Source organism: Lytechinus variegatus, chromosome 3 (assembly GCF_018143015.1).
Source record: "Lytechinus variegatus isolate NC3 chromosome 3, Lvar_3.0, whole genome shotgun sequence".
NCBI lineage: Eukaryota > Metazoa > Echinodermata > Echinoidea > Temnopleuroida > Toxopneustidae > Lytechinus > Lytechinus variegatus.
The window spans coordinates 25,955,900-25,969,688 of NC_054742.1; the positions used below are offsets into that span (position 1 = coordinate 25,955,900).

Sequence of the window (13,789 nt, forward strand, 5' to 3'; positions counted from 1 at the left end):
ACTAATAGTCAAATATATACATATACAAATAAGCTTTATAATTAAATACTGCGAGCGCGAAGTGCGAGCTAATTTTTATTTTTGAAATTTCGTGTATTTTGTTCTGAAAAATTGACATTTTGAGCAATGTTTGTGATCCTGAACAAGATGCGTATTATGTAACAAATGATTGCTGCGAGCGCGATCAGCGCGAGCAGAAATTTTCAATATACGTTCTGGCCTTATCGAAAAGGACCTGTTATATGGACTAAAGTTACCCATGAATATGATACATATTTCAACAATCAAATATTGTGAGTGCCGCCTATGGGGCGCCAAGTGTCCGCCAGTATATTCTGTGCAATTCAAGCAATTCCGTACACAAAATGTGTTTTTATTCAGACGAAAATCTTTTCGTCATGACGCTGTTTTATTTCGTACACGAAATTTATTTTGTGTCACACAAAATTAATTTTGTCTCAACGAAAAAAATTTCGTCTAGACGAAATGTAATTGCGTCCACAAACTTTTTTTGGCGTGCCATACTCCGTCCAATTCACGCCATTCCGTACACAAAAGTTTTTTTGTTCATATGAAAATGATTTCGTCATGATGCAATTTTATTTCGTATACGAAATTATTCTTGTCACACAAAATAAACTTTCGTCGAGACAAAATGTAATTTCGTCCACAAAATTTATTTCGTACACACGAAATGAATTTTGATCTAACGAAATGGCACCCCAAGTGTTCAAAGGAAAATTCTGTAGGAAAATTTGTGTTTCTCTCCAACGAAATTCATTTCGTCATGATGCAGTGTGATTTCGTATACGAAATTTATTTTGTGTCACACTTATAATCAATTTCGTCGAGACGGAATAAAATTGCGTCCTCAAAATTCATTTCGTTGCGATGCGAATATCTATTCCGTCGATGAAATGATTTTGTGTCACATCACAAAAAATTCTGTCGACGAAATGATTTTGTGTCACATCACAAAAAATTCCGTCCATGTAAAATAATTCTGTCTCCTCTTTCTGGCAGGGTATATGAGATCGTCGCTGATTGGCTGCACCTTGCTCAAGCCGATCTTCGATCGATCGATATCCGGCCGCGGGACGGTCACACTCACAGGTCGGCATGTTGGTGAACCTTTCCTGTTTAGCTTAGATTTCACGTTATCATGGTTATTCATGCCAACAAGAGCTGCAAACAACTTCTCTAATTAGTAGAATGTGGACGGACATTGCATTCGTAAGTTCAGCTATGTTTGAATTACGTTGAAATCAAAATGGGAAATCGTAGTGGTTGCCATACCTGCTACTTTCATTTGCAAGAAGCTGTGTACTGTAAAAATTATAGTCCCATGTATTCAAGTTTGTGTACTGTAGTCAGACAAAGGGGGGGGGGGGATTGGTCTTTTCTGCACACCTAAAATGGTGAGGAATTATACAGGCTGAAGATATTTTGGCCTAGAACTTAGCAAGTAATGTAAAATTCATACAGAGCAAAATGCTGAAAATTTCATTGAAATCAGATGACAAATATATTTTTTTTTAATTTGAAATAACAAATTTATTCAACAGTTTGGGCATGTTGGGCGGGCTTGGCCGCAACTTGGCGCAAGTTTACCCAGCCTCACTAACCTCATACCCCGGGGCCGGGGCACTTGAACAAAAAAGTGGTGGGGGTGTGCCGCAGGAGAGACAAAAACGGGGGCCTTGGGCTTGGAGCGGGAGTATTGTAAAAAGGAGGGTCCTCGGAACGGGGTTTGGAACTAAAATTTTGTGAAATGGGGGTCCTTGGAAGTTGGAACGGATCGATCGCCAGCGTGTGAGTACGTGCGTATGCATCCCTATAGGCTATGGAACGGGCATCCGTGATGCAGCTAGCGCAGCCTCCGCCGGGTGCGCTCGCTCAGAGACGATGGTCGGACAGCGCTCTGTGGCCGCTTTTCACCAAAATTGCAGCAGATCAATGCGACCGGAATGGCGTAACGAAAAATATGCGAAGCTTTGGAGCGAATTTCTTCTTTTTTCTAGATGAGAACAAAATGCTTTGCCTTGGAGCAGCTTTCTTTGTTTTTTTCTCAATAAGACAAAAATGCTATGCCTTGGCTTGGAACGGAAATTTGGGTGTAAAAATGGGGGGTCCCCTCCGCGGCACATACCCACTATGCATTATATACTGAGTGCCCCCCCCCCGGGCCTCGTACTAGTGTGAGTGCCCTAGCCTACTCCACTTACACGTATTGCGATGTTTCAGTCTTGATTCAGGCCCTCTTCAAATTCAGCTCCTCTGTAATTATGCTCTCGCAGACAAAGTCCGGAGGGGGCATTAAGCGTTCCACCTGTCCATTGATTTGCCTGCCTCCCCCCCCCACCCCCACTTGGTTTCAGTGCAATAAATTGAAATATATTTGATTGTTTTTTTTTTTAAATTTAGGTGTGTTGGTAGATGACACTCTAGGCACCGTGCCTATTAATTCCTGTGTTAAAAAAGTGAGTGCACGCGAATTAAAAGTTGGACTTAAATTACTAGATTTTAACATGGAACTCCATTAAGAAAACTATTTTTAATTAGTCCCTAGATACTACTACTTTTCTTGGGGTATTGAAGCCTATTCGTCCAGAACTTGCTCAACTTTTGCGACTAGCCTTGTCGCCATAGGGTTGTACACATCCTCGTTTAATACTGATTGTCACGTGACACGGCAATGTGTGTGTGTGTGTGTCGTTAGGCTGTTTGGCCTGTATTCAAGGCGTTCTATCCGTTATGATTTTATATTGAAGCAGAATACATCAGGTATAGGCCCATGTCAAGTCAAATCGATACAGGGATCGAGGAGGGGGGAGGGGTAGAGAAAAAAATTCCCAGTCACATGAAAAATGATATTTTTTAATGATTGTTCATGCATTAGGGCAAACCCCTGTGTGGCAGGAGCATGATGAGTAAAAAAAATGAAATAGTAGAAAGAAAGAGGCCGAAACATATGGCACGTGGGAATAAAGTTGCTTTATATGTTCCAAGCGAATGAAGCAAGCGAGAAAAAACCTTTCGTGCAAATCTAAATTTGAGACATATCTTACCTTACACTTTTCCTAATTTTGGTTTCTTTAATTCCCTTCATTTTTTTATATCTTGGTTGTACGTAGAACATTCGGGGGGCATGCACTGGGCATAACCCTGGCTTGTGTACCCCAGTGCTAAATCAGCAGGTGGGTTTTGATATCTCTGGATCTTTAGCAATTTTAAAACTTTTTATAGTTGTAATGGATGAGAAAATCCCTGCAATCTGATTGGTTGAGAGCAATGCAGAAATTTTACTGGGCTGCATGAACGATATCCCGATAATCAAAACGCAACGATATCCACTGTAAACAAGCAATCGTCCGAAAAGGTCAATGTGATGTCATCGCGCATATGTACTGTTACCGTCGCTTGTTTACGTCAAAATTTGAATTTCGATCAAAGCAGAATGAATCAAAGGATGCAAAATGATCTGTAAGTACAAATACGGTACCGTAATTGTCATTGGGATTAAAACTGCCCACATACTCGTTAGTTGAGAAGTCCAGACATACATGTACGATCTAACGTTAGATCTATACTGCCCTGGGCTGGCTGTGCACAGCGAAATATCCACTGCAGGCCCAGGCAGGCGCTGGCCCCCGGCGCGGCCCGCATACACACACACAGCTACATGTATTGGAGGTCGGAGGCTGCCTCAACTGCTCAAGATATAGTCAATGCAAAGCTGTATCTGGCATTTTGGGTATAACAATATCTTTGTGGCAACATTATCCAGTTAAGCCCATATTTATGTTGTCCAGGGTTATCAAAGTGTCTGCGCTCTGCATTAGATTTTGGAATTTTCATGCATCGATCCGGTAAATAAATCATGCGTCCAGTAAATAAATCATGCGTCCGGTAAAAAAAATCATGTGTCCGGTAAATTAAATTTACCCGACGCATGAAATTATCATGCATCCAGTAAATCATTAATTTTTGTGGTTTATTAAAAAAAAAATTCCATTCTATAAAACAGATGATGCATGGGTTTCTTTCGTGGGTCAGTGGAACTGTGTGCATGTGGTTACCTTGTACACAGAGTTCCTACTGACCCACTCTAACGCATCATTTGTATATAGATGGCTACTATTTTTTATTAAATCGCGAGTGTAGACCTAAATGTAATTATAGAAAAACATTTCGTTAAGGTTTTTATTTTTTTGACCCCCCCCCATAAAAGAAGGAAAAACAATTATAAATGAAGTTATAATATACACCCCTTTAATGATTTCGCTTTTTCTTCTCTCTTTTCCCCTCCTTTTTTTTGGGGGGGACCTTTTCGTTTATTTCCCAGTCTTCCCTTTCTCCCCCCCCCCTCTCTCTTTCTTTCTTTCTTTCCTTTTCTCTTATCTGGATTTTTTTTCCGGTGAAATCCACTAGGGATCAAGGGCCAGCCTGCATGCCCCTGCAGCGGTTTACGCCTCTGCCGTGGTATACGCATGATCTTAACCCTAAAAAGACTGAATCAGCCCCCCCCTCGACATTTTTCGTGATAAATCCGCCGCGCAAATCTTTTTGACCGCGTTGCTCGCTGACTTTTTACTTTCAAGTCTCGCACAACTTTTGAGACCAAAATTGTGACCCCCGGGTACACACTTTCGAAATTACGCAACATTTCGTTCGTGCATGCAGACCCAAAATTACTCAAAAACGTGAATTTGTGTACAAATCCAATACAAATAGTGTTTTTAGCCAAAATTCATAAATGTATTATTATTTTTCCTTTTACTGCTTAAAATCAATTTATTTTATCTTTTTCATGGTCAAAATAAAGTCCCTGACAATTTCCATTGAAAAAACAATGAAAAACAAAGTCGAAAAACAATGAAATACATAAGAAATTTAGAAAACAATAGAATACATAAGAAAATAAACATGATGTTGAAATTTTTTTAAAAATAAATTTGATCAGATGCCTATCTAGAGTAGGTGAAACAAAAATTAGCATTTCAGGGGCATTATTTTATTAAGAGCAAACTAATGATTTCACGCAAAAATTAGCATAATTAATGAAACATGAGATTTTTTGCATAATTTGATGTGATAATTTGGTAGATTATGCCATGGGTAATGTGTGCCAATTTTCGTCGCGATCGCGCAATCGACGTCCGAGATCATAAGGGGGCGCTGAATCAGCCCCCCTCCCCAGTCTTCTTAGGCATCGAAATAGCCCAGTCTATTTAGGGTTAATCATGATTAAAACTAGAGGTAAATCCAAGATTTTCCAAAGTAGGGGGGGGGGTGGGGTGAATTTTCTCAAGTACAATTAGACAACTCCCAAAAAAGGTTCTCACTTAAAAAAAACCGGTCATTTTGTCTCACGTAAAGTGATGGTCACTAAAAATGAAAGTCATTTCGTTCGCGTGATATTCGGCAAGCTCCCCCCAAAAAAATAAATAAGAAAAGGGAAAGTCATTTTGTCCATGTTATATTTGGCAACCCCCCCCAAAAAAAAAATTAAAATTAAAAAAAGGTTTTAACTGTAATTATGATCGAAGGTAATTTTGTCTTGCGTAAAATTTGACAAATGAAAAATAAGATTGTCACTAAAAAAATGAATGTAATTTTGACCCACATAAAATTTGGCAAGCCCCCCCAAAAAAAAATGAAAAGGTTTTAACAAGCAAAAAAAAGGCTAAAAAGAGAAAGAAGAGACAAGAATATGAACGAAATATATCCCCATTACAAATAATGCTGTGATCATCATGAGGGAGGGGTCGCATAACTAATATAATTCCAAAATATTTACTATAAATCTCAATAGGGGGATCGTGTAGAAATGCTCACCAACAGTGAGCATTAATATAATCCATTTTAATTTCAACTAATTTTATAAAGTATTAAATGTCTTCCCACCAAATGAAAGTCATATCGCATAACTCCAATTTGTATTAAGGCGTACATTTACCAAAGTCTTGAGTTTGAAATCAGATTCAGAACAGCATTGTCCAACCGGCAACCCATATTTTGGGTAATGTCGCCTATGAGGTCCAAACATTAACATTAATCATTGGTACTAGGAGTGTGTGTGTGTATTTTGAGTTTTTGACAGACGTATATCAATCAGGTTTGATTATTTACGTCTGGGACCGACCTTTAATGTCACAATCCGAAAGACGTGATCAGGGCTCGAACCTCTGCATCAATGTGTAACTTCCCCACAGCTTGGAGTGGGTGACACCATAGGAGTGGATGACACCATAGTAATAATAATAATAATATTCCACATATTTATATAGCGCTTAATGCATCGGAACGACGTCTCTAAGAGACTAAGCGCTTTCCAGACTCAGTATTACCACGGTCATCAGAACCTTGTATGCCTGCGTACAATGTATGCACCTTCTCCACTCCCTGGGGAGCACTCCAACAAGAGTTCCAAGACTCAATTGCTAGGCATACTACATTATACATAGGCTTTCACATCCTACCAGGTACCCATTTAACACCTGGTGGAGAGTGGCAAAGTGGATTAACCCCTTGCCAAAGGACGCTAGTCCATGGCGGGATTCGAACACACGACCCTCTGATAGTACAGGCCAAGTTTGAATTTGGAGTCGGCAGGTCAAAACACATTAAATATGCAATTTAGTTTCCGCATGATAATGTCTTTTTTATGAGTTATGAAATATTCTACTTATTTGAACAAATTTGGGTGTGTAGGTAGATGATACCAATACAGGCTAAGTTCGAATTCGGAATATGCTGGTCAAAGATCACAGCTCATTAAATATGCGAGTTGGATTCCTCACGATATCTTATCAAAAGTCATCAGATTTTTTAAAATTTGGGTGTGTTGGTAGATGATGATGCACAGCATTTATATAGTGCCATATATCTGTTAAAGACATTCCAAGGCGTATTGGAGGAGCCAGCCAATCTGGGTCGCCTACAAGGGTGCGCACACAGAACTGTGACCCGCAGGTATCTCCTCCCAATTACTGGTTGGGGGTATCCGGGTGGACCACTACACTGGGTCATTAAATATGCGAGTTGGTTTCTTATAAAATAACATCAATATGAAATAATCACGTAGGCCTTATATAAAAAGTGCAAAGGCAAGCAATTTTTTTTCTTACTTTTTTTGGAACTTTTATATATGTATTTAGGATGTATTTTGTCCTGAAAATTTAACATTCTAGGCACCGTTTGTGATCCTGAACAAGATGTGTGTGTTCTAGATAATTACTGAGAATGCCAAGCACGAACATAATTTTTAATAAGTGTTCTAGCATGATCCTGTTAAGGACTGTTTAACCATGAGGATGGTACATATTTCAATAATGGGAATGCGAAGCACGAGCTGAAAATTGTTGACATTCCGACCTAAAAAAAATGGTCATTTGTTCTATGCACTAGATCATAAAATGATAGGTACGTAACTAAATAATTGATGCGAGTGCAAATTGGGAATTTGAGTGTGGCAAACTGATTCTGTTTGGTTCTGCTTGCGTAGACTGGGGCCCGTTTCTCAACACCGTTAAGTCTTCTAACTTCTTAACTAAATTGGAAATAGTTAGCTACCTGTTAGCGAACTGTTTCACGAATCCCTCTTTGCCAAGATCGGGGACAACTTGACCAAATAGTTATGACATCTCCAAACCTGTCATAACTTACTTCTTTCTTAAGGGTCAAGTCCACCTCAGAAAAAATGTTGATTTGAATCAATGGAGAAAGACCAGACAAGCACAATGCTGAAAATTTCATCAAAATCGGATGTAAAATAATAAATTAATGACATTTCAAAGTTTCGCTTATTTTGAACAAAATAGTTATATTAACGAGCCAGTTACATTCAAATGAGAGAGTCGATGATGTCACTCACTATTTCTTTTGTTTTTTTATTGTTTGAATTATACAATATTTCATTTTTTACAAATTTGACAATTAGGACCTCCTTGCCTGAAGCACAAAATGTTAAAATAATGTAATTCCACGTGTTCAGGGAGGAATGACACTTCATTTCACATGACAATGACGAGAAATAAAAATAATTCATATTTCATATAATAGATTACAAAAGAAATAGTGAGTGATGTCATCAGTTTCTCATTTGCATATCGACCGAGATGTGCATAACTGTTTTGTGAAATGAAGCGAAACTTTAGAATGCCATAACTTTCTTATTTTACATGCAATTTTGATGAAATTTTCAGTGTTATGGTTGTTGAATTTTTCTCTTTTTATTCAAATAAAGTTTTTGTTGGAGTGGACTTGTCCTTTATGTAGTGATATCATGTGGATAGACTGTGACATTCAAATGAGCCTCGAAATTTGAAAATTTTATTACGTAATAATTTAAAGAAAAATGAATTATATAGCAAACAAGTGGGATAAATCATTCAATAGTAATTGTAATGCACAGAAATTATAACAAGTGTTAATTTAAGGTAGTAAAATAATTGAATTGACAAAGATTCTACCACTTCAGGTCATCCATAATTGGACTCGTTTTCAGACCCTTATCAAAATTTTAATAAATTCTTCCTCTATACGCATAGCATTCATAAAATTGTGCGTTTAGGTATCTAAAGAGTTTAACAATCCATGATAATATATTTTTTGATGATGTTTGGAATCCTGAAAATCTGTTTGATTATCATCATGTTAAAGGCAAAAAGAAGCTGCTGAAAACTGCTTATCTAAAAAAAAAAGAGCCAATGGAGTAAATTAGAGAGTCAAAAGGGGGCCTAAGCTTTCAATCCTAGCAGAATCTTCGTCGGAGGCAAAATGACAAACATATAAAGTGGAACAACCATGATATAGACCACAAACATCCAACAGCAACACTAGAAACCATCATGTTAGGAAGAAAGCCTTATGGTTTACTTACGTAAACTATTCAAATTTTATATCTTGGGATAAATATCTCAATGTCCACTTACATGTGATTTTTTTTATCATGATATGAATTAGTGTTAATTTCATTTCCTCAGAAATTTAATGCCCATGTCTGCATGTTTAAGTACTTTTTAAGCATATTTTGCCTCTATTTTTTGCAACTTTTGGAAAATTTGCTATTTTGTGACTAAGGCTACGTCTGGTATGTACTTTCCACCAATAGTATCAATATGATATTAATGGATTCTAGTTAATCCTTTTGGGTAATTTTGGAACTAATTCTGTGTTTGGTAGATAAATAGGACTAACTTGTCCAGGTGTTGAGAAACGGGCCCCTGCTGATGAGTAGGCCTAGAGTTTTTATGCCCCTGCAGATGAAGCCCGGAGGGGGCATTAAGTGTTGCCCCTGTCAGCCCCCCCCCCTTGGTTTCCGCGCAATAACTTGAAAAACATTCAATGGATTTAAAAAAATTTGGTGTGTAGGTAGATGTCACCAAAATACAGGCTAAGTTCACAGCTCATTATGCAAGTTGGTTCAAAATTTATTTTTTTGATTATATTTATATGCGTATTGATTTCTGCATGATATTAAGTTCAATCATATTGAATGGATTTCTGATCGCGTTAACTGGGGCCCGGGTTGGCACGTTTTAACCAGTGTGTTTTAAAACACATTTTTTTTACTTGTGTGTTATAAATAAATCCTCTTTCTCTTCCCCCCTTTACTCTTTCTTGATTGCTTTGTCATGTTCCTCTTCTCCCTGTTCAATCTTGCACAGCAATCAATATTAAGAATATCATTTTAACAAACAAATCTATGTGATTAGCTCACTTTTATCTACAATAAATTCGTAAACATGGCAGGGCCACACAACATTCAAGACTATTTTTGGAATGCATGCATGGTTACGCAGTTATGATATACACAAGTGCATATTATCAGATCCCGAATTGCTTAAAAACTTGATTTCATGTACAACTCAATGTGAGTCATTGCCAAAATTTGTATCTGTATCATTATTTTCAGAAATTGCTGAAAATTTCTATTAGTAATAAATTTGAAAATCTGTACATAAGAAAAATGAAAAAGTAAAAAAAAAACATTACCAGTAACCTACATAGACTGGGCTATTTCATTTCCTAAGAAGACTGGGGGGGGGGGGGCTTTATGATCTGGGCAGTCAATCATGGGATCACAGCGATGATTGGCAAACGCATTACCCATGGTATATTCTAAAAAACTATAATCAAATTTTGCCTAAATCTCATTGCTAATTTACGCGTAAAATCAAAAGTTTGCTCTAATTAACTAAATAATGCCCCTGAAATGATCACTTTTGGTTCACAGACTCAATATATTTCAACATCACACTTATTTTCTTATGTGTTTATTGTTGTTTCAATGGAAATAGTCGGGGACCATATTTGACCGTAAAAAAGTTGAAATTAATTGATTTTAATCAGTAAAAGGAAATATAATGGCACATTTATGAATTATGGCTAAAAACACTATTTCCATAGATTTGTACGCAAATTCACATTTTTCCAGCAACTTTTGGTCTGCATGCACTTCCAAAATGTTGTGTAATTTCGAAAGCACATACCAGGGGGTCGCAATTTTGGTCTCAAAAGTTGCGCGAGACTCGAAAAAGTGAGTGATGCTGTAAGTCTGTGAGTGATGCGGTAAAAAAAATTGTGCAGTGGATTTATTGCAAAATATGACAAGGGGGTAAATCAGCCCCCAGTCTCATAAGGGTTAAAAACATTATATAGGCCTACTGATTGTTTTTAATATACATTTGATCAGAATTCCTGAATTAAAAAAATAAGTAGTTCAAGGGCTATATTTATAGGTTTGAATTGAATTTGTATTTTATGCCCTAAAATTGGTATAATTGATTCAAATGAAATAAAGCATATTGATTTACCCGAAATGAAATTAAGCTTTGAAACCCAATGTATATCAATTTTTCCATTGTGCAAATTCTCCTCGCCCCCCCCCCCCCCCTCGATTGACAAGACTCAGGACACCTAGGGACAACACGTATATAATCATGTATTAGGAATGAAATGTCATATTACTTATAAAGTGTTTTTTTTTGTAGGCATTCAATTTCCATGATTTAGTAATTTGGGGGGAAATATCAACTTTTCTGTTCAAAATTCATAAACAAAATTGTGGTAATCTCTTATTAAAACATCAAGAACTGAAATCTTATTTTATTTAGTGTATAGTTTAATTGATTTACAGAAAATTGCATCATAAAACAATAAAAAAACATTTTGTACTACAATTCTGCGGGGGCATCTGTTTCCTTTGGACACGTCAAACTTTCTTAATTATGTGTAATTGATTCTATGACATGTGTTTACATTTGCTGCAGATTCCCATTCAGCCATTGGACTGAACCGGTACCAAGACCGGAACTGTAACACAGTAAGGATGGTCAATATGAAGCGAGCTTCATTGAATTCCTCCAAGAGCTCTGTACTCTGTTCTGATCATTTTGAAGATGCTTGCTTTGACCTGGGCAGACGATACGTCTTAAACAGGATGCTGTCCCAACCATATTTGATTTCCCGCCTCGTCTTCAGAAGGTACAGTGGATCTATATCATACATGCGTTCTAAAGAAATATATATTCTGTTTTATCTACCTTTGTTTTGATAGAACATTGCTTTAATTATTCAATTTTCAGTAGCAAAATAGAGATGAAAATTATCCTAATCAGGAGGATAACCATGGACCGGGGCCTATACTGTGTATTTACAGTAAACTACTAAATAAATATATTTTTTAAAATTTGGTTTAACTCATAATCCTGGGCTACTTTGAGATTACATAGCCCAGGGAGGGGGAGGTGGGCTTTTTTGGTCCCCCTCTTCAGATCTTGCCTCTGATCAAAACGAAAACCAATGCACACATCAACATCAATGTAATCTGCAAGCATGGAACTAAAGGTTACAGAATTCATTAAAATTTATTGTTAATAAATTATTTATTGTTAATAAATTAGTAATGCTAATTTATGCGTAATAGAGAATTCTTTGTTTTAAAGGTTAATCTCTAAAGAATTCCCGAAATTCTATGATTTCTAACAAAGTTGCTCAAAAATAAATGGTAAATGACATTTCTAATCTTATGTATTTTATTGTTTCTATAATTCCATATGTATTTCTTTGTTTTGGGGCCTTATGTATTTTATAGTTTTTTTAATGGGATCTGTTCATGGCACTATTCTGATTATAAAAAGCAAAGATTTGATTATTTTCAACCAATAAGTGCAAGAATAATGATAAATTTGTCAATTATGACTGAAAATAGAATTTCCATTGGATTAAATGTGTATACAAAATAATATTTTTGAGCAATTTTTGGTCCGACATAAACTCATAAAATGTTGCGTAACTGAATATCCGGGTGTCTCAAAAGCTCTGCAGAATTGACCAAAAAGTAATCATGGTACCTCATTTCTCATTGTGGACTTATCATGAAAAATGTGGATGGGGAGGGGAGCTTATTAAGCCCCCCCCCCCCCGGGCTAGATAGGGTTTATATATCATCATGTATATTTTTAAAAAAATTATCTTGTTGCAAGTCACTGCAAAAGGTTTGATTTCTAAACGAATATTGTTCTTCATGGATAATCGAATATTTGATTGAAAAATTATCTTTGAATAGTTATCTTTTCATTCTTGTATCTGTTTTTGTTCAATATTCTTTTTTCTTATTTTTTTATTAATTCGTCTCCTACAGAATTCACCCAAACCAAGGTATTTCCCAAAAGACTTTTCGATTCAGCAAACAACCTCCCAGATACTGCAAAGACACCAGTGCCAAAGTCTTCAGCACCTTAATTTCTCGAAGACCACTCCTACTGAATACCAGAAAGTCCAAGAGGGGTAAAGTGGAAGTCAACAACAATAATGGACTGTATTAAAACTTGGAGAAGAGGCTGAAAACCACACAGAAGTCCTACCTTATACATTACTTGCTTTTAAGTTTGGACAAACATTGATTTGCACAACTTTACAACAAAAAATTTACGCTGTGTGGATTCTGATTATTTAAAATAGCTCAATGAAAACGTTTATCACTGGGCATGTAACAAAAATGAATTCATTGAATTTGAAGATGTCTTACAGTATATTCATTCTGATTTGAATGTCAGAAGAGAAAAAAGTTTGTGAAAAGTAGGAATGACGGCAAGCTGACAGAAGAATAGAATACATGTAGGATAGAACAAGGCCAGAGTTATAAATGAGCTGTTGGATAGAGACAAAAAGATGAATTAAGAATGGGGGTGATAGAGAAATAGAGACAGGAATTGGGGAGCCTGTGATGAATGCCTGAGAAAGTAAAAGTTACCATATTTTATTTTTTTAAGGATTTGAACAGTCAGGAAGAATGTGGTCTTTTTTCTGTTGTTATTTCTCAAAATACTGGTATGTTTTGTGTACAGAAAGGGGTATAATCCTTTGCAATAATCACTCTCACAGAAAATATTAACTAATCAAAAGAAAAGTCAAATATTTCACTGATTTACAATTGTTCGGTCACTCTCATATCTAAAGTTACCCCCCCCCCATCATTTCAAGGTATTGGAGAGAGAGGTTGGGCAGGACATGGCTGTCAGCAGAAAAAAAATGCAGGGTGGGGCAAAACAATTTTGGGATATGTGCGAGGGAGCGAATGCGACAGAGCAGAATTTTGTGGGGGGATATATGCGAGAGAGCAAAATGACAGAAGGAAAATGCAGGGGCCAAGAGATTTGAGGAATATGTAAGAGGGAGCGAAGTGACCAAGCAGAAGAAATGTAGAGGACAACAAATTGTTGGGTATGTGAGGGAGCAAAGCAACCAATTAAAAAAGGAGGTTAGTCAAAACGTTCTTGAA

General features: G+C 36.8%; 1 protein-coding gene across 2 annotated transcripts; it reads left to right on the forward strand.

Annotated features, from left to right (window-relative positions):
• The first annotated feature begins 1,011 nt into the window (after window positions 1-1,011).
• On the forward strand, window positions 1,012-13,749 carry LOC121410619. 2 transcript variants are annotated; one of them, XR_005969361.1, is made up of 3 exons: window positions 1,012-1,233; window positions 11,277-11,490; window positions 12,650-13,749. XR_005969361.1 is itself a non-coding variant. In XM_041602836.1 (3 exons), the coding sequence occupies exons 1-3, from the start codon at window positions 3,477-3,479 to the stop codon at window positions 12,831-12,833; spliced, it is 405 nt and encodes a 134-aa protein (XP_041458770.1). In that variant the 5' UTR covers window positions 3,401-3,476; the 3' UTR covers window positions 12,834-13,749. The 2 variants fall into 2 exon arrangements, 1 of the variants encoding a protein (XP_041458770.1); XM_041602836.1 differs by lacking the exon at window positions 1,012-1,233 and adding an exon at window positions 3,401-3,483.
• Window positions 13,750-13,789: the final 40 nt, after the last annotated feature.